Source organism: Hydractinia symbiolongicarpus, chromosome 3, assembly GCF_029227915.1.
Source record: "Hydractinia symbiolongicarpus strain clone_291-10 chromosome 3, HSymV2.1, whole genome shotgun sequence".
Classification (NCBI taxonomy): Eukaryota; Metazoa; Cnidaria; class Hydrozoa; order Anthoathecata; family Hydractiniidae; genus Hydractinia; species Hydractinia symbiolongicarpus.
In genome coordinates this window covers 21,490,064-21,512,168 of record NC_079877.1, presented here as the reverse complement: position 1 = coordinate 21,512,168, position 22,105 = coordinate 21,490,064, and the positions used below count along the sequence as shown (strand labels likewise).

Here is a 22,105-nt window from a genome sequence, read left to right as displayed (position 1 = left end):
CACATATCATTTTATTAGTTGGAGAAAATAATGATTGTTGTATACTAAATTGGTCATCAAACAAAATTAAAAGGCTAGTGAAGAGTACCACAGCTGCAGAAAGTTTAGCATTATCAGATGAGTTGGATGATGCACTGTACCTATCTGAATTGCTGGAGGAATTGCTAAGAAAAGACGTAAAGAAAATTACAATAAATGCCAAGATTGATAATAAAAATCTACATTCCCTTATATATTCAACGAAAGTAATAAGTGAAAAACGACTGTGTATTGATATTGCAGCAATAAAAGAGATGCTAATTCATAAAGAAATCAGTACAGTGGAATGGATACCCACCGAAAGACAATTGGCTGATTGTCTGACAAAACATGGTGCTAGTTGTCAGAGTTTACAAGATATTCTGTCGATTGGAAAACTTGATGTGTGACATTTTGAAATTGACTATTATCAAAGTGTTTCATTTTATTTCATTGTGCACACAGGTTGTGTACCTCCTTTTGTTGCAGACATTTCAAACATTATGGGCGTTCTACGAACTACAAGAAAAAAGGAAGGCGTGTGTTAGTGTTGATCATTATGTTTATTATTTGTTTCTTTATAGTGTAGCATTATAACTGGTGGGTGTACGTGTACATCGTTTCACTATCTATGGTTATTATCAATTTTACACACAGGGCTGAAAAACAGTATAACGCCACTTGACATCGTTTGCAGACCCTTTTTTTGCCGCCCTGTAAAGTTTCAGTAGCCACAGGAGTCCCCTAAAGGAATAAATTTTCATGGAATTTAATTTTTGTGAGTTTTTGTCAATTTTGTGAAAATTAGTTCTCGCAAAAAAAGTTTGTCGCAAAATGTCGCAAAATATTTTTCCAGGTTTTTTCTGACTTACCAACTCGGGTTTTTATTACCAAGAGTAAGTCGTTGGAGGACGCAAACATAACATATTTTTGATGGCGGCCTAAGTGACTTCGCATGAAATCCTTATTTAAACTTATATATATAAGCAAAGTTTTTTGCTTATTTGATATAATATATGAAGAGTGTGTTTGTCTGTCTCTGACAGGAAAAGTGAATGTGTTTAATTTCCTTTGCAGTTACAGTACTATTAAAAGGTTTGCTAACATTGTATTTGTGTAACAAGCGTAGTGCACACGAACCAGGAATGACTGAAGCAGACGAAAGAGCGATAGAGGTCTCGTTTGAAAAGAAAAAAAAATGCCTTAGCCGACTTACTAAGAACATTATTCCAAAACAAATTTGACAATTTTGAAAACCCTGTTGATGCATGCGATGGATTGATCCAAAAAACCGGTCAGGCAATGCTTCATACGGTGTTGACCAAATCGAGGAGTTAGCTAAATATTTCAAGGAATCTGATAATTAAAGTGATCCATTTGTTTTAGTTTTGAAGATTGATCTTCCTGTAAATATTTTGACACGGCATGCAACTTTACTTTACGATGTCTTTTTTGCCTTGTTCCCAAATGTTTCTGAAATAGTAATGAAAAGCAGCAGAATAAGTCCTTATTACGCTATATTAAGGCTTTGCGAGCTTCATTTTAATGATTTTATAAAAAAATGAAGCAATATTTTAATCTTTGTAAGGTCACCTTTTGGAGAATTTAGAAGAAAGACAGCATTATTTAAGCTTATAAATAACTAAAAGTCATCATCAGCATCATTCTCGGCTTAACGTCCGTGTTCCATGCTAGCATGGGTTGGACGGGGTATATTAATGACCCTCTTCCAATCTGATCTAGACTGTGTTAGATCTAAACTCAACTTCCTCTCTATCAAGTCTGTCCTTATAACCTCCTGCCAAGTCTTTCTCGGTCTGCCTCTGGGCTTTGCCCCAGGAACTATCAAGTCTCTACACTTTCTTACCCAATTATCCTCCTCCATTCTTTCCAAGTGCCCCAGCCAATTCAATCTTCTTATCTGGATAACATCTTTAATTCTACGGAGACTTAGCCTGCTTCTTAGCTCATCTGAACTCTTTCTGTCTCTCAGACTGGCATTACACATCCACCTAACCATTCTCATATCATTCCTTTCTAAACGGTCAAGATCTTCCTGCTTCACTGCCCATGTCTCACTACCGTACAACATAACACTTCTTACACAGGCCTCATACAACCTACCTTTTACCTCAATTGACAGGACTCTGCTTGTCAATAAAGGAAGTAACTCTCTAAACTTTTTCCAAGCAGAACCTATCCTGCAAGTAACACTTCTTCCAACACCCCCTTCACTGCCCAACATATCACCTAAGTAACAGAAGTTCTTAACTATCTCTAACGAGCCACTGTTGTACATCATTAAAGCTGGAAATACTTCATTCTCTATAATCTCACCTTTGCAACGCTTGCATACAAACTGTATGTCAGCTCTTAACCTTCCACTAATACTACTGCACTTCTTATGTACCCAATGCTTGCAAGTCTGACAAAAAATTGAGTTACTACCAACACTTTTCCTGCAAACTCCACAAGGCCACTTTCCAACTACAAGGTCACACTTGGCTGCAACGCTACTTATCATGACTTTAGACTTTGCTGTGTTTACCTTCAGCCCTTTCTCTTCTAGTCCTTTCTTCCACTTCTCAAACTTTTCAACTAATTCTTCCATCGACTCTGCTATGAGAACCAAATCATCTGCATACAATAACTCCCATGGACAACCTGTTCTGAACTCCATCGACAGTGCTTCTAAGACTAGAATAAACAACAAAGGACTAAGTACAGAACCCTGATGTACACCAACATTTACACTAAATTCATCACTAAGTGAATCGTTAATCCTGACACGACTTCTAGCATTGCTGTACATAGACTGTACCATCGTAACTAGCCACTCATCCACACCTAATTTTCTCATAGCCCACCAAATAACTTTACGTGGCACTCTATCAAAAGCTTTCTCTAAATCTACAAAGGCAAAATAGAGATTCTTTCTCTTTCCTAAATACTTTTCCTGAAGCTGTCTGAGTAAAAATATTGCATCTGTAGTGCCACGCCCTGGAACAAAACCAAATTGCATCTTATCTATATCAATTCTTTCTCTAAGTAACTTATCAATCACTCTTTCAATAACTTTCATTACTTGATCAACCAACTTCAAACCTCAATAGTTACCCCTTTCTAATGCATCACCCTTTCCCTTGAAACAATTCACTATTACACTTGACTGCCACTCACTCGGAATAGCACCATCCTTTATAATCTGGTTAGCAAGACTTGTAATAAGCTCAACTCTGATATATCCAGATGCTTTTACCATCTCTGCAACAATACCTGATACTCCTGCAGCCTTGCCAATCTTCAATTTCCTAGTAGCCTCCACTACCCATTCTGTCTTGATCTGCATAGCTGGCCCTTCTACGACATCATCATAAGACAAATTATCCTCGTCCCAATCAAACTCAGTGTTAAGCAACCTCTGATAATGATTCTTCCAAGCTACCCTTTTCTCCTCCTCTGTGCTAGCCAAAACACCTTCATCATTACGTATACACTTCTCACCTACAATATCTTGATTAGTCTTCTTCATTTGCTTTGCTATCTTGAATACCTCATTGCGCTGGTCTTCCCTTCTTAACACATCTGCAAATCTGTTTCTCTCTGCTTCTGATTTTGCCTTATACACTGCTGTACGAGCGCGACGCTTAGCTTCTAAGTAATTATTTTTACTACCACCTGACTTCCACTCTTTTCAAAGTCTCCTCTTTTCCTTTATACACTAGTCAACCTCATTATTCCAACACCAGGTCTGTCTATGTCTAGCTGGTCCTTTCGTCCACCCACAGGTATCATCAGAAGCTTCTAGAAGACAATTCTTCAAAGTAGTCCAAGTACTTTCAACATTGTCACTATCACATTGACTATTGTAGGCTAACTGCTGAACTTTTGCACTAAATTGTCTTGCTACAATCTCTTCCTTCAGCTTCCAGACTTTTCGACGGGGCCTGTACTTTCCCTTGGCTTCTTTAACACTCTTCAAGATAATATCACAAACCAGCAACCTATGCTGGGAAACACACTCTTCCCCCGATATAACTTTCACGTCCTTCACCACTTTCTTGTCTGACTTTCTAACCAGGAAGTAATCTATCTGTGTCTTACAACCACCTGACTCATATGTTATCAGCCTACTCTGTCTCTTACTGAATGATGTGTTGCAAACCACCATGTCCGTTAAAACTAATTAATAATGAAATATTCTTTTAGGTAATAATTTTTATGATTCATCGAACATAAGATTTTTTATATATCATTATAAGCGGCTGTTTGACTTTCCGTAATTTAATTTAATTTAATGTAATTAAATTAGCTTCTTTCGCTAAAATAGTTATATATATTATTATTCTTGGAACACCCTCCTTTGTTATGATTATTAACGCAAAAAACAATAAAAGAAGACAAAAATTTTTTTAAAAAAATACATAGAAAAATATGCTTGTCGTAACACCCTCCTCCATTTTTCTTTTTTCTTTTTTTTCTTGTTGTTCCGACCATAAATTCTCGATAAAATTATTTTTATTTTGCCAACCGACCATGAGCTACTATTGACTGCCTGTATATACAACAACTAATTAAGTTAGAGTTGTCTAATACCTTTTTGATGCCGCTTAATTCACGAAGGATTAAAAACGATAAAATAACTAGCCTTATGACAAAGAATTGAAACAGGGTTCCCACGCCTCCTAAAAATCCTAAAAAATCTTTAAAAAATAAAATTCTCCTAAAATCTCCTAAATTTTTGTATGTCTTTTTCCTGATTATTGAAAAAATCTCCTAAAAAACAGCTAAAATCCTCCAAAATTCTCCTAAATATCGTAAAAAAGTTACTTGCAAAATGAGTGGGAACCCTGTGAAACAACCAATGTTAATTTATTTTTTTGCTGTTGGTTTTAATTTAATTGATAAACTAATAGTCTTTGTTGTTCCACAATGAAAGTGATCTATCGTGGACGCGATGGTGTAGTGTTTAATTTTTGTTTGTGTAGTCCACGAAAAATGATCGTAAAGTACACGGTTGTTAAAAAATACGCATTGTGGGCTATCGTGGTTCGTGTGCAACATGGAATAAATGTGTATATATATACATGTGTATATATATACATGTGTATATATATACATGTGTATATATATACATGTGTATATATATACATGTGTATATATATACATACATAGGTTCACATCTCATTTAGCTTTTAGCTGCCATTATAATTTTAATCTGCAATACTAAATAAGTGAGTAGTAATGCTAGTAGTAGTACTAAACAAGAACATTATATTATTAGACTTTTTTCCACCAACAAAAATACCCCTAATCAATTTTGTAACAGAGAAATGTTGAATAAATGAATGTATTTCCTGACTGCAAACTCATCTTTATAAGTGTGAGCAGATTTGGTGGCTGACACTATATGCAATATAAATTTTTTTAAAATATGTTATAACAGTTGAAATTTATCAAAATCACTTTGTTGGCTGCAGCTCAACCCAAGATAACGTACGATAGTTGAACACTCAGATCCCACAAGAAACACTTTCCATAAAGGTTGTACAGTACCACCTGAATGTAATGTTACATGTACACGCATTTCAGGATATCGCAGAATGAAGTCATGTTTACATAAAAGAACTTCATGTGTCTATTGTTATCACATGTATTTTGCATGTTTTTATTGTTATCCATAATTGCGTGTGTAAACAATAATATATACGAAAAACTTTGGTTCAAATTTAAGACATGCATGTTATTGTTTTAATGTGCTAACAATCATAAAATATCAACTATAATATTCAGGGATAATATTAACACTCTTTTTACTTGGTTTTCTTGCAACTGTTTTTTCTTATCGTTAGGGTTATTATTATTTTAAGTCTTTCGCAGCATTGAAGTTATTTAAAAATCATAACAAAGGAGGATGTTATGACAAGCTTATTCTGCCTTGCTTTTATGTCATTTTTCCTATATGGTATCGACTATTTTAATCAAAAGAATATACATTTTAACTAGCCTATTTTTACCATAACAAATAATGATAATGAAGGAGGGTGTTACGACAATAACAATCAATCTTGTTTTTCACTTAAAGAATAACAATTTTAGCAAAAAAATAATCTCACTATGTAGTGTACGTAGTAAGATTATTAATTCTTGTTGCAAATCACGTAAAGAAATTAAAATTGCAAGAGCCCAATTCGGTTTTAGGAGTGTGCAGAGGCGCGCGTGTGCAAACGAACACATTAAAATGAGAAGACTAAAGATTCTTTATAACTTTGTTGCATGTATACACAAAAGATACAACATTTCTTTTGTGTGCAGAACAATAACATTCGGATACGCGTATACAAAATCGGAGATACTTTAACAAATAAATTCATGTGTGAATAAAAGATGTTCGTGTGCTGAACAATAGATACAGGAAGGGTAATTAAATTTTAAATATTTTCTTGTGTTAATCCCTTAGCAGCTGCAGTAATTATAAAAAAACAAGCCACACAAAAATTTTATGTGATTGTTGAATTTCATGTGTGGGACATGAACTCTATTGTTTTTGACATGCAAAAATAGTTCATGTATTTAACAATGGATATATATTAAAAATGAAAGTTCTGACGCTACGGAAAGCTCGTGTAAAGGTAATAACTATCAAGCATTACATTCAGGTGGTACTGTATAACATTTTTCAATGAAATTCTTATTTTCTTCCCAACAAAAATCATCAACATGTGTGGCCATTACTCCAGATATTTGTTGAACATGGTGCCAGTAGAATATTGCAGGATCACTCTTGCCCACCAAGACATTGAGATTTATAAGCTCTTCTTTTACCCGCAAATACCAACAGCGAGAAGCATCCATCTAACCTTGAATGCACTTTTTAAGCTTTCACAAGGAATTTTCATTATTGACTTCTTTTGGAGGTTTAAATAAACAGTTCTTTCAATTTGAATTCAATAGAATTGCATCTCGAATTATTGTAAGCAATGAGGGTGAGTATCAAATGCAAACGTTTCTTTGAGCAAGTTGGGTAGTCATTGAAAATGTAATGTGCAACTAATATGGCTTTTATCTTTATTTTCCTATTCAGTATTTTCTCAGTCTTAAACCATCTCACCGACAATGCCTTTTGTCCATGGTTTTCAACATTTTCGTAAACCTTGTTCTTTTTCTGTTTCTCCAATTCATCAATTTTAGCATCCAAAACATCTATATTTGCAAATGTTACTTACGAAAGGAAGTACCTCTTTACAGGTCATTGGCTTCCATCTTTCAATTTCCCCCCAATCAACACATGACAATGAATTACTATCCATATCTTGTATTATTCCAATAGGATTTTTATTTACCAGTTTCTTTACCACATCTTTATAAAAACTCCACATTTTAACCTGTATCACAGTTCGGGAACTTACACTTTGCAAACGACTTAGCTTTCAGTTTAATGGAACCACCAAACCACTTTTTGTCTTGTGTGTTACTGCTTGTTACATCTAACATCTAAGGAGAGTCGACTTATGCTACTGGCTAGGTTATTGATGTCATGTAAACTTTCATCAATTTCATCTGATGCAACTTGTAAATTGTATCAACGTCAGTGTCAGTAATTAAAGGTTCTACCTTGGCAAATGTCTTCCTTTGTTTTTATAAAGGTATGTGGATCGAATATTGTCCAAATGCATTTAAACCTCTATGGTATAAACGGTACATTGATTTTATTATTTTGTTTGTTTTTTTTATCTGTAAACCATCCTGTATGTTTTAAAGATTATAGGAATCAAAGCATTTGAATATTAACTTTACTTTTGAAAAAGAAAAAGATAACTCTTTTTCTTTTTTAAATGTAAAAATTAGTAGAGAAAATAATAAGTTTGTCACCATTCTTTTTTTTTTTTTTTTTGAAACTGTGGTGTTTACACGAATTTTACTAGCTTTATTCCAAAGTGTTACAAATATGGATTAGTCTTTTCCTTATTATTTCAATGTTTTACTATTGTTTCAGATTTCATAAGGCACAAAGACCACATGCTATACCTTTACGTATTGATGTGCCTAAGAAGAAGGTATCGGTCGTATTACCATATTTAGAAACAGTTTTATTACAGGCTGGGTCTCTTCTTAGAAAAGTGTTCTCTAAACCAGGTTGTTAAATCCAATGTGAATCTGCAAATCTGACTCGCATGTTGACTCTTGTGGCCTCTGATACCACGAATCCAATCACATTTGCGCTATTAATAACATTAGTCACCATATTTCTACTCTATTTCTACTCTTCCAATATTGGTGAATCAACGAACAAGCACTTTGTTCACCGCCAGGGTCCACCATTCGCTGCTGATGGTTACCTTTTTTTCCCTTTATTGAAGTTGAATACTTTACAGAACGGTTATTGATCTTAATGAATTCTTTATAGGTTTGCCTTTTCATAGTTAATTAGCAAATATTTCTTGGGTTTTTAAGGCAATAAATAACAAATTAAATTTGATAAATTTTCTCCCTGATCTTTGTCAGAGCATCTTCAGATCACAACTAAAAAACGTCTTTCAACATGCATGTACAAAATGTTAAAAATTCTCTTGATAAAAATAAAATGTATAAAAATCATTTATTAACAATAAAAGTCGTTAAAAATTATAATATGTTTTCCCAAATTTCAGATAATCGTCTTATTTCATCTTTTTTGTACAATAAATCCGATTTGTGTTGTTTAATCGCTAATGCCTCTTTAAATTTTCTTTTAATAAAATTGTTTTCCCTATATAGAATTTCTATTTTCTCAAAGTTCATTTCGTGTTTTGTTTCTTTAATGTGTTTTGACATTCCAGAGACGTTTTCTTTATCGTTTTTTGCGCCATTTTTGTGTTCTTTTATTCGTGTTGTCAACTTCCTTCCTGTTTCTCCTATGTAATATTTTCCACAATCTCCACACGTTACTTTATATACAACACCTGATTCATTGTCTTGGTTTCCGTTTTTCAATATTTTGTTGCCTTTTACAACATTTTTTAGCGCTTTGTTTTTCGTATGTGTTAATTTTACATTAAATTTCTTGCATACTCTGGCGATTTGTTCTGAGATGCCTTTTTCATAGGGTAAAAACAATCGAATTGAATTCGTGTCGTCATCTGTCTGGTTTCTTCCATTACATCCTTTGTTTAATGTTTCTTTTATCATTTTTGTTCAATGTTCTTTTGGAAAAATCCATTTAATTGCATAGTTTTTTGTATATAATTCAATTCTTCTTTGAGGTCTGTTTCTTCTGTGCAAATGGTTTTTGCTCTTCTCGTTAAAGTTTTTATATTTATAATTTAATGTAAAATTAACACATACGAAAAACAAAGCGCTAAAAAATGTTGTAAAAGGCAACAAAATATTGAAAAACGGAAACCAAGACAATGAATCAGGTGTTGTATATAAAGTAACGTGTGGAGATTGTGGAAAATATTACATAGGAGAAACAGGAAGGAAGTTGACAACACGAATAAAAGAACACAAAAATGGCGCAAAAAACGATAAAGAAAACGTCTCTGGAATGTCCAAACACATTAAAGAAACAAAACACGAAATGAACTTTGAGAAAATAGAAATTCTCTATAGGGAAAACAATTTTATTAAAAGAAAATTTAAAGAGGCATTAGCGATTAAACAACACAAATCGGATTTATTAAACGAAAAAGATGAAATAAGACGATTATCTGAAATTTGGGAAAACATATTATAATTTTTAACGACTTTTATTGTTAATAAACGATTTTTATACATTTTATTTTTGTCAAGAGAATTTTTAACATTTTGTACATGCATGTTGAAAGACGTTTTTTAGTTGTGATCTGAAGATGCTCTGACAAAGATCAGGGAGAAAATTTATCAAATTTAATTTGTTATTTATTGCCTTAAACCCAAGAAATATTTGCTAATTAGGTTATTGATCATCAAGCATCAAGCCCTTGTGCGCAGATCATCTGGAACCTAATTATCGGGACAAGTCTGGTTATTGACTTCAATAACCAGACTTGGTTATTTATTTATTTATTTATTTATGGTTATTTATTTGGTCAAATAATCGCAAAAATTATGATGATATGGCAACAGACAAAATTTCAACTTGACAACTAAAATGGAAGGATAACTGCTGGTGATAAAAGAAAAACTGTTTAATTCAACCTTGATCCCAGTATTAAAATACTTTGTCCCATCAATATTCGAAATAAACAGAAGTACTGGGAACAAGGTTGCTTTCTTGTGAAGAATTAGGAATGTTCCTATATAATTACATAATCATAAGGTGTGATTTTTTTTTATTATCATCTTTTCCAAAGTTTATTAAATGAACGACGTCTCGTCTCGATGATAGGTTTTGATAGTTCATGTCTCTCCCACGACCCCGTATTCAAAGGGTATTTCCGTAAGGTATTCGGTACTTTCCCTTTAATCTCAAGGCACAAAATATCAAAATAACGCATTTCTTGAGTAAGGTATAGTTCCCTTACGTGGATTCGGTACTTTTCCTTTTATCTCAAACCGCAAAATATCAAAATGGCGCATTTCTTGAAGGCAAGTTTCGGCCAGACAGTCAGCTGTGATAATGATCTTCCACTCACCTATAAAGAAAATAAAGTGTTTCATATCATAAGAATACTAGAGAAAGAACTTATAAAAATGGGATTCGCGTATTGAATTTATGAGAATCTAAATTGGAATCACAAGAGGTAAAAATCATGAGAATGCAACTAGATTCGGTGGATTCGCGAAGTGGTAGTTGCAAGAATCAAAATGGATTCGCGATAGCTAGGGTCGCATTTGATAGCCTGTAAACACTTGCCCAGTTGTTCCTTACAGGTTGTTTTTTGTATTTGTTAAGGTTGCATGCCATGTTTCGTTTCAAGGATTGTCTTCCAAAGTCTTTACTTTCTGGTGTTGTATATAAATTTTCGTGTAGTGGCTGCAATCATCTTATATTGGCAAAACTATACGACACCTGAAGGTCAGATCTTGTGAGCACCTTGAAATTTCCCATCTTATGGACAAAGAACCTCTATCTTGGCTAACGATCATCTATTGTTGACGTCACACCAGGCTAGCTTGGATAATTTCACAGTTTTGACATCCGATGCCAAATTATATTCTGGAGATTAAAGAAACTCTTTTTATTCAAAAAGACAAACCCATCTATACTTAATAAGAATATAACTTCGGCTCCTTTGTACCTTTTTAATTAGTGTATTTATTATTTATTTATTTTAATTATCAATTAGGGAATTTACCAACTGTATATATATCAATAAAAAGTTCATACTTGTAATTTGATGCAACTTGCCTCTCGTTTCTAATGGTATCCCTTGTTTCTGGTCTATTACTTTGGAATTGTGCAAATCAATATCTAAATTTTCTTCTTCGCCATTGTTATAACTATCTCTATCAACAATTATTTTGGCATTAACACGATCACCAGATGTGGTTCACTTCTGCAACTTTTTATAGGAGAAGCATCAATCAGAAAAGAACCTTTGTGTCTTTGGATATGGCAAGGATGACGTACGAACTGCCATACTTTATTAAAACCTGTTTCCCATCTTGTCCTATGACACTACCTGGGCCTTTCCAAGCATTGCTTGTGTAGGAGCATTATATGGTTGTAGGTCATGCATTTTTTACGCTTTAATCAATGTCCTTTGTCATACCTGGCCAGAAAATGGTTCAAGCATGGGATTTCATTGAAGTAACGCCTTGTTAGCTGAATGCATGATATCTAGGACTGAAAGAAGTAGCTTGGGAGGAATGAAACACGATCACAAAACAATACAACACCATCAAGGACATGGATGGAGTCACGGTATTGCCAGTAGTCAGATTGTCGTAAATCTGGTGAGGGGGGTTGTCTAGCAGGCCTCCTTCGATAGCACCTCTCAGTGACACTAGGGTGGGATCGTTAGAGGTTTCATTTGAGATCAGCTCCCACGAGAGGTTATATACACTGCATGTCTCACTGCGAATGGAATAGTTCATAGCATGGCTGCAACAGTTACAACATTTAACTCTACGGAGGGTAAATGAGAGGTGGCATCAGCAGCTGGATAGGTTTTTCTGGGGGGTGGGGGGTGGGTGGGTGGTAGATGTCAAAGCTTCATAGTAGTGTACCCTGTTTGAGTTGGAATATGCATGTATTGGATATCTCATCTAGAGTGCGATTCCCAAGAATTTTTAAGGGGCTTGTGATTGGTGACAACAATGAGGTTAGGGCAAGCCTGGGTAAAATATTTCGTTTGCTCGAGGGCCCAGGCAACAGCAAGGCATTCGCCCTCGATTGGTGCGTAACCTTGTTCCGTATTAGAAAGAAAACAGGAACCAGCTAATACTGTTCTCCAACCATTGTTGCACAGGGCTTCCACCGAGTCAGGGACATTAGGGAAATCAGGGAAAAGTCAGGGATTTTTTTGTCTTTTAACTTGACTTAGACTGATAGAACTTTATTTCTATAAATTCAAAAATTGCATGCCTTATTAATGTTATGCCGTGTTTCTGATCTTGTAAGTTATGTTGCGTCATACTTGGTTTAAACGGTTTTAGTTAATTTAATTTTCTGTTTGGCTGTAGAATTTCTTGAATTTGACCTCAAAAAGTCAGGGAAAGTCAGAAAATTTGATACCATATTTTCGGTGGAAACCCTGTTGCAGCAATCAGGTAAATTTGAAACGCAGTTGCAATGTTTTTGCAGTAGGAAATAGCCGATACCTTGACGAAGTCAGTCAGGTCACAAGCATGTTTATCTCAAATATTTAAAGATTTCTATCCCATGAACAGTGGAGTCAATAATTATTTGTTTCAACAAGCGAAATTTCTCATCAAGTTCTGGGGTCCATTGAAAGAGTATTTCGGACTAAGGAAGGGCTTGAACGGTGCCATTAAGTCTTGCAGTTGACCTAAGTTGAAAACTTGGTTGACCAGTCTAAACCAGCTGCGTATGTCCATGATGGATGTTGGTGTTGCAAATTGCATCTCCATATTAAACGAAACTCTGGGGAGTCGTCAAATACCTCCATGTTGAACGGAGTGATGAATGTGGTCAGAGATCTCTCAGACTCACGTAATGGGACGCTGTGATACCCGTTCCAGTCGACTACAACAGTTTGCCACGTATTAGGCGGGATGCAGCAAGTTGCCTGAAACAGTGTAATAGAGGCGAAGGTGGGCCAACCATACATGGAAGAGGTGTAAAAGGGCATGTATTGAAGGTAGACGAGGAGAAGTAATCCAGCAGCCACTGCTTCATCTTGGAGCTGTTTTCAGGGACACATGCGAATGATAAGTGGTCAGGCATATCAAGGACGGTTGTTCTTGGTGCACAGCAGGTTACAGGAGAATCACTAGGTGTGTGCACGTGGCTAGCATTTGCAGGACGTTCATGTAAACTGTCACAGGGTCGTTGTCAGGTGTATTACTATCAGCAGCAGGGAGGTTAGACAGTAAGATGCCAAGGTCCATTATGGCAGACAGATATAACTGTCAAGCTTGCGTACTGATGTACACCATAGAGGCACAATGCTGGTTGAGCCATTAGTGGATTGACATTTCATACAAGCAACAATTGCACCATCAACAGTGATTGGGGAGTTATTAGCAGCAATTAGTGCTATGGAAAAAGGTATGAGATCATCAGTCTATAGAATTTCCAACAATGACCAGAGGTTCGCCTGAGTGCCAGAGTTTGTGAGAGAATCAATTTATGTTGACAAGACATTAGGACACTTCCTTCCAAACTGGCGGTAGTTGCAAGGCAGAACTGATATGGTGATTGTCTTTCTTGGCAGCTGCAGAAAACGAGCCTTTCGCCAGCAACCTTTCGAGAAAATATGGTGTCCAAGTGACAATGGCTGAATGTTAGAAACTTGTACGAAAGCAGAGTTGGCAGCATTTTGAACATGATGCGATGGTCTGTGTTGGCGACGTGAACGATTAGCACGGTAGCAGTCACTGCATTATTTGTGGGGCTTTGTGTTCAAACCATTCTTCCCCTCTGTGTATTGAGAAAAAGGGTTTCCGCATAACTTCCCAGGGTGCTCTTGTGACTTGCCCTTGTGTCTACCGTATAACTATGACGCTGCCTCTGAGACTGTAGATGGTGGAAGATCATTTCATGTCATCTCCTTACTCTCAACTAACGCTATGTTATTTATTGGAGTGTCTAGTATGTCTACCATAACAAGTATTTCTCTACAAATATCAGTGTCCTCAATACCAGCGATAAGCACATTGCGAATAATGGAGTCAGTGAAGTTGACTTCGTTATTGCACTGGCATCTTCTTCTGTAGTTGCAGATTTCGGCTTTACCACGAACATCTGTTCAAATGTTCGGAATTGCTCATCGCACTCTTGCTTCATGACTATGAGTTCCACACGTGTGACTCCCTTTGCGACAACAATTACAGCAAGGCTTTTTCACTGCAACAAGGACGTTCGGTGTAGGTTTGGACACAATTCCTGGATCAGTATGTAATAAACTTTGGCCCATGGGTTACCGGTGCACAGCCCATGTAAATGGTACTGTGTGCAGATAACAAGGTACATGCAATTGTCTCTGAGGATTTATGCGGAGTCTTATAATTACAACCTTGTACATGGCACTCTATCTCAACCATATCTCAATGTTTATTAGGCCAGTAAGTTATAAATTTAACATGAAGAAATGTCCTTTTCATCTATATACTTTATATATGCATTCAATAAATGTTAAACTAAAAGAACAAGGGGAAATATAATATATAATTATAATACTACAAGTTCTAATGCTACTGTTTCATTGAATCGTCTTGCCATTGAAAAAAATACAATCGGAGTTGGCTTTGACGTTTTGTACTCCAAACATATTTGGCAGGAATGCTCAAGCTCATCAAATGATTAAAGATCTCACATCATTAATATTTGCATCTGTCAGCAACTGTTTTATGTCTTGAACTAGTATGATGACTGAACTGGCGATGAAGTTTGACTGCGGCAGCCTTCCTCTGTAGTGGTGTTTTCTGTTGTAAAACATCACATATCGTAACTGCTTCTTCTGTAATGTTTCCTTCTCTAAACTTTTCAACACTTCCTAGTGGAATACAGTAGTGACCACAGGAAAAAAAACTGGTATATCTGTTAAAAATATATATTTTATCGTTAGCAAAGTTTTTTTTAGTGTTTATTTTTTTCATAGCTTCCTTGGCTAGCAATAAGGGTAATGGTATATCTGTACCACTTCCAAGCTTGAATTTTGTTGCAACAAAATTCAAGCTTGGAAGTGGTAAACATGTGACATCTGTTAGAATGTCACGTACTTACACTAATTGCTGGACAAAGCGTGATGTTATCTAACAGATGTCACATGTTTACCACTTCCAAGCTTGAATTTTGTTGCACTTCTTCTTTACTCTATATCATTTAATGTGTTAGATAAAATTACAAGCATTCCTCGCCACATAATGTTTTGTAACCAGAGTTTAATATTGCCATGCTTAAAGTTTTTCCAACAAGACTTAACGTGCATTCTTCAATAAGGGTTACCTGAACTTCATCTGGTGCTTGTCTTGTTTTATTTTCCTGCTCTTGACGTGTATCTAATAAGCTGCTTATGCTTTTCCGAAATATTTTAACTGTTAGTAAAACGATAAGCTAAAACTCTTTCAGATAATTTCATATCTTAATTCTTGATAGATCTTGTTGTATAGTCTTTCAAATTCAATAATATAATTATTCATCCTCATTGATGAGGATCTGCAAAAATTTTCAAACTTTTCATATGCTTCATAAGCTGAATAGTGTGAGTCCTTAAGATACAAAATATCTAACTTCTTCCTTAATACCGTTATCAGAACTTAAAACTTCAATTCAATCTCTAAATTTCTTCTCTTGCGTGACCAGTCAAAGTAAAAAAAAAACAGCAGGTGCTTGAATCTTCTTCTCTAGCGAAGTAAACAATTGCTATATCTGTACTTCTTTCTTCCAGTTTTCATAACACATATATCAGTGCTATCACCAAGTGTCGGTGAGGCTTTGTAGTGCCCCGTCTTTAACAGGTTAGTACACCCTCTGCTACCAGTATTAAAAGGTGAAATAAACATTAGAAGTTATACTTGGTGACCAACATTTTTTAATCTAAGATAGTGAAAACTATGCTTTAACAAAATATTACAAGGCACATGTGAGGGATAATTGAATGTGTGTGTACTTATTTTATAGGTAAATGGTGAATTAAAATAATGAGCAAGTAACAAACACAAAAAAGTTAACTCAGATAATTCTTACCATATTCCTTGATTTTATATAACTCATTTTTAGATTTTCTGAAAAGTACAATTCAAACAATAGCTAGCCCTGTATGGTGCTATGTGCTTTTTGAATATCCTAACCTTTTTTATCGACAATGTGGTATAGAGAGCTAACACACTACAAAATGCACAAACACATACTCATTTCAAAAATTAGTTTTGAAAAGGTTTATATTTCTTTTTCCTTGTGCCATAAAATAAGGCCTAGCAATCATTGTCAACAGATTTATTATCCAGTCTTACATAAAATAATAAGCTGCATGCATATAATCATTTTAGAAGCAATTTATTTAACATTTAAATAACTTTAATTCTTTTGCTACACTGTCAATGCCCATGCCCATTATTCCTGAGCAAAACTCCTCTAATCACTAACAGTCTGGATTATGAATGCTTTGAAAACTGCAGTATTATTTCTCAGATTTTATTCTTACTTAGTTGGACTAAAAGAACTTTGTTTGTACTGTGCTTGTTGACCTTGTATTAACTTTACCTTACAGGTACAAATTTTTTGCTTAACCTGGTGCATTTGTGGAATATATTTTTGTAGGTGGCTTTATTTTCCAAAATTTGTGGAATTAATTTAAGAAGTTGCTGAAGATTTAGTAATTTTGTTAGTGGCAACATCACTATTTTGCTTAACATAGCTTTTATAAAAAAAATTATTATTAAAATAATGAGCAACAAAGAACTCAATGGTTTAGGGTCTACAATAAGAGCCTGATTATGTGAGGCGAGTTGCCTCGTTATTGGTTTTAAAAAATTACATATTATATGGGAAAAGTCAATCCTGGTCAAGTCCTACACTGCTGCCGGGTTGAAAAAAAAGGGGCGAATTGTATTTTAAAAATGGTGGATGCAAGATGTAAACAAACAAGCGAAATTAAATCAAAATCATCATTAAGTATTTTGGTCACCAATAGTTTGTTATTCCAAATCCAAGGTGTTCTGTATTTGTCATTGCTTCAGAGAAATCGCCTAATACAGAACACATTAACATATTTTTTAACAAAGGAAAACTCTTAAAACGTTTGTAACACCAACAGGGAAATCCATGTAATCTGCTCCACAAGCTCTAAAGAAAGTCCATTTAAACTTCTTGTTAGCTGCTTCGCTCGCCATTATTGTCTTTTCTTCTGTTTTGCATCGCAATGTGCTTGCTCTTATTTTTTAACCCGACTTTGACTTAGCAAAGTGATATTATATGAACCGAGTCAACCCCCCTAACCAACCCGTCCTGGGTTGAAAAACAAGCCAGCTTGCCTAGGCAGGTTGGCTCACCTCATATAATGTCAAATGTTTTTTAGTAGTGATCTGCCATTATGCCGAGCTGTTAATTTTATCATGCTGAGCATGTGGCAAGCCAACACCGAGCCAACTTGCCTTATATAATCAGGCTCTAATTCAAAGTGCAAAGAAATGAATTTGTGGTAAAAATTGTTGTAAATACAAGATATTTCGCAGAAGAAATTATTTGTGGATGACTGGTTTTGACTTATTTTGGAATTCAGTTTCGACCTTTGTAAAAGAATTTTTTAAAGTGCGACATTTTTTTATTTATTTCCAACCTCTTTCTCTTACAGGGCCTATTAAGAAAAATAAATGACATGCTGAGGTGTGGAAAGAGATATAGCTAAAGTTAAAAAAAAAGATTGCATCACGAAACTGCTTTTCTGTGCAGCTCTGCTATTTGCTGAGACAATGTTACACACAAAAGTAACAAACAGTACCAGAATTGCTGCTATCGCATTTTGTAAAGGACTAATGTAGATGGCTAGCTATGAATAACAATTATCAATATATAACTCTAATATGCCTAACACAGGAAATGCTGATCAGGATCCTTCCTGTGCTGCACTACCTTTTTTAGGTGCAACAAAACGCTAGCTGTCTATTATCCTTCCAATATTAATGTTGCGCTAGCAACATATGATGACTTAAAAATGTGCACAATTTTTGAAATTCCTGAATCTGTGGGGTGTGGTAGTAGAAAATTTGTTTTTAAACATGGTCTGCACTGCATTGTTGTGATTTCCTTGATGAAAGAGAGATAACTTCGTTACAATATGCTATTATGTGTTGGATCAAGTTTTTGTATTTTTTCCTTATAGATATTCATTGGATGATCAAGTGAAAGTAATAATGCCAAACAAAAATCTTATACGCAGGGACATCCCTAAATGGTTTTCAGTATTGGTATTAGTTATCCTATTTTTCTACTTTCCTGTGCATATTTATTTGAAGCTACCTAACGTTTTGTCAAGTAAAACAGCATACATAGATGGAATACATTTATACACTCATTTAAATGAAGCAATTCAAATGAAGGAGCTGCTAAGAAATGGAACTTTGAATTTCTGGTTCAGTGACACTGCACTAGGATATCCTATGTTTATCTCCAATGAACCTTTACCATGTTTTGCAACAGCTGTAATAATGCTATTGTCAGAAAGGTATGTACAATGTTTTTTGCCTTAGTAATGTTACTATGTTTGTGGTTCTCACAAATATTTATTGATGTTATTCCCAAAAACACGAACTCAAGAGTGAGAAAATTTATTTCGATTTTTATAAATAAGATAAACTTAGGATAATTTGATGCTAGGCTATAGAAAAACTGTCAAACTAACAAGTGAATGCACCCTGTATAAATTCACTCCTACACTACATCCGGAGCTCTTCTCTTGTAGTGTTCTCCATCTTAACTGAGCCTCTTAATCATATATGGAATTCATTTTCTATGATTTTTTTCTATTTTAACTCACAAGAACCCTTTTTTGAGCTTTAACTTTTTTTTTATCTTACACTTCGTGGTGCTGCATTTGTTACACATGTCACATGAATTGTTACACGTGTCGGAGCATGAAGCATCCGACTCCTGTTATTTTCTCATTCATATGTCTTACTCATGTGAGTACTTGTTTTGCGTATGCTCGCATCTGTACCGTATTCGCCATATTCTTCCAGGGGTACAAGCGCATCTCTTCACCTTGTAGCAGCCCAGCAACTCCACAAATATACGTTAACAATTCAGCACGATTGTGAGCAAGGTTGGCAATTGTTTCCACCGCTGGACTAAAAACCCTTGGTTCTTTTAAGTCAAATTGGGCCAATTCAAGGAGACCTAAAGCAATTGGACAGCTGTTAACGCATGACGATGGTATGTTGCCTCGATGAGCACGTTGTATCAACAGCGATGCAGGTATGCCGTATAAAGAGAAAAAAAAGCTAATTAACTGACGTGGGGTAGGGTGGGTGGGAAAACTGTTAAGCAATTGCAGCCACAGATGAGAAAGTAAATGAGACTGACCCCCCCCCCTATTTATATATCCTCAGTCAAGTCAGGGTGGTTTGGGGATATGAGACAAGATGAATTGGGTAAACAAGACAGTTTTATGTACATCCATGATGCTTTTCTATAAATATTATATTTGTCTGAATACGTTTTTCGTTTTTTACGTAATTCACATAAAAAATTGCAATTTGAACTTTGCCCGAAAATCCAATTGATTTTTGGATTAGGTTAGTCACGCCCAGACTTTATTATTTTCTCTAATGAAATAAATATGTTATATATAAACTCAGTTTGTTGTTGCACAGACATCAATTGAAAGAATGAAAGAATGAAAAATTATGCTTTTAAAAATAACTTTGGAGTGGCGCAGAGATTGAGGGTTGATTTCTAATCAAGTTTTCTTTTCATTTGACCTCCTAACCTATTCTTCTCGCTGCTTTCTTATCCTTTTTTATACTATTCCATTAATTCGTTAATAAGTATGCCCTCAATAAGTTAAAACGGTTCGAGTTAATGTATGTTACTTTTGGGTAAACTGACAAAAAAAGGAAGTAGTTTTCCATGTTCAGAATAAACCATTTTTAACCCTAAAAGATTTTAAATAAGAAAAAAAAAATCACAGCGCTTGCATAATTTGAAATAGTTTTTTTGCATTCAACAAGTTGTGGTGAAGAATAAAAAAGAACCTGTCTGAAACAGCCACGTCAAAGGCTGGCCGTCTTACAGAAGTGCTTTTAAGATGACCACTTGCCTAAGACGACCACTTTTTTTTGAGTATACAAAGTAGTCGTCACATGTGGGTCCGTATTGCTTTGGGGTGGTGTTTGCATTTTGCTGGGTGGTGATGAGACGTCAGAGGTTTGAGGTAGTCACTTTACTGTCCAGATGATGTTAAGAATACCTTCTGCTTCATTTGTCTTCGATTGTATCTTATAAAAGTCAATTTTCGCATATTCTTTCTTCATCGCATCTTTGCTGAAGAGCAACGGTAAATCTCCTTTCACTATATCAGTAACTATATTGAATTTTCACACTAATTCTGGCAAGTAACACTACCTGTTTAACAAATCTCATTTCTCTCCAATCTTCGAACTTGCATATCGCAGAGCTTTCTTTTTCTGAAACAGTCACTCTTTCAACACTATTCAAAGTATGTAAATATTCCTCTAACCAACTTTCACCACATACAGTTTACGAACATCCAGAGTCTAAAACAGCTGTGGGTAATGTCACTTCTGCCTCTTTCCTTTGGAATTGGGACATTTTCTTCGCCAATAAGATATACCACGTATTGAGCATTGACCAACCTCGCCATCTTCATCCATGGTATTTTTTTGGTCGAAAATCTCTCTTAATCACCACTAAATCTCCCATTGCTCGCACTCCCTCGCCAATCCTTCGTTATGTCTAATGAGCTTTATGGTATGCTGACTATTTTTATTGTTGCTTTAACTAACTTTTCATATTGCTCAAGCAAGGATGCATTTATTAACAGTATGTAAGCTAAAGTTCTGTCAGGTGGTTCGAGTCCGTACTGCTTAGGTTTAGAATGTTAATGTTCGAATTCAATAATATAATTTTTCATGGACATACTGTCACTATCGGAAGCGTTCCAAGTTGTCGTAGGTAGTAAAACCTAACTGCAGGTTATCCTTTTAAAATAGTCCATCTGGAGTTTCGCGCAATTTTTTAACATCGGTATCAGGGTTCAGAGTATCTCTCTCCAGTCCTCAAAAGATATGTTTTCAGTTAGCAATAGTTGGGCTCTATAATCGTTACCAGCAGCCGTTATTTCTCTACTAGCAATTGTTTGGATTCAATGTCCCACACGATATTGATTAATACAACAATATCTTCAGTGATGTAAATTTCAACTCAACGTAACTCCAAAAATTTAAACAACACAACCACAATAAATAATTCAACACAACAATATTAACCTCAACCAACAACATTGTCACTTTTAATTACTTTTATATCTATTCAAGCAATGTAATATCAACGTTCGCTAGTTTGAATAAAGCCATTAGCGTAAAATAGTCTTTTTTCTGTGCAAAAGGTAAGAAAGCTATGTATTTTATGTCTAGCTTGTGAATGAGGTACGCTTAGGAGAACAACAAAGATACAACAAGAAGAAAGAAGATGCTTTATTTTAGAGATTCCAAAAATAACATTTGCCTATACCATTCGGTTTTGACTTTTACAAGGGTAATAGCAAATGATATAAAACGTACGATAAAATTTTTACATTTCCCTTTCCTTTTTTTTTAAATTTACCTTGATATAGTTTGGCGTAGATTTAATAAAGCGATTAATAGAGAATAGTATTAGTTTTCTTAAAAATCAAGACATGCATGCGTAATGCATAATATACCGTGCTTGTGTATTTTCGAATATTCTGTCAAAAAGTATTGTGCTTAAAATCAACCAGAGCAATATCGTTTTTATTTATAAAGGAATTGGTGAACTTTGTTTTAAATTTCGTGTAGATTT

At 35.0% G+C, this 22,105-nt stretch overlaps 1 protein-coding gene across 2 annotated transcripts in view; it reads left to right on the top strand.

Annotated features, from left to right (window-relative positions):
* Positions 1–22,105, top strand: part of LOC130636185 (uncharacterized) — a 49,335-nt gene that overhangs the window by 6,581 nt on the left and 20,649 nt on the right. Inside the window, exons 1-2 of one of the 2 annotated variants that reach the window (XM_057445826.1) lie at positions 18,630–18,770; positions 19,285–19,519. In XM_057445826.1, the coding sequence (XP_057301809.1) occupies positions 19,491–19,519 (29 nt within the window). In that variant the 5' untranslated portion in view covers positions 18,630–18,770; positions 19,285–19,490. Of the gene's footprint in view, positions 1–18,428; positions 18,771–19,284; positions 19,520–22,105 lie in introns of those variants that run through there. The other variant, XM_057445825.1, reaches the window with a different exon arrangement.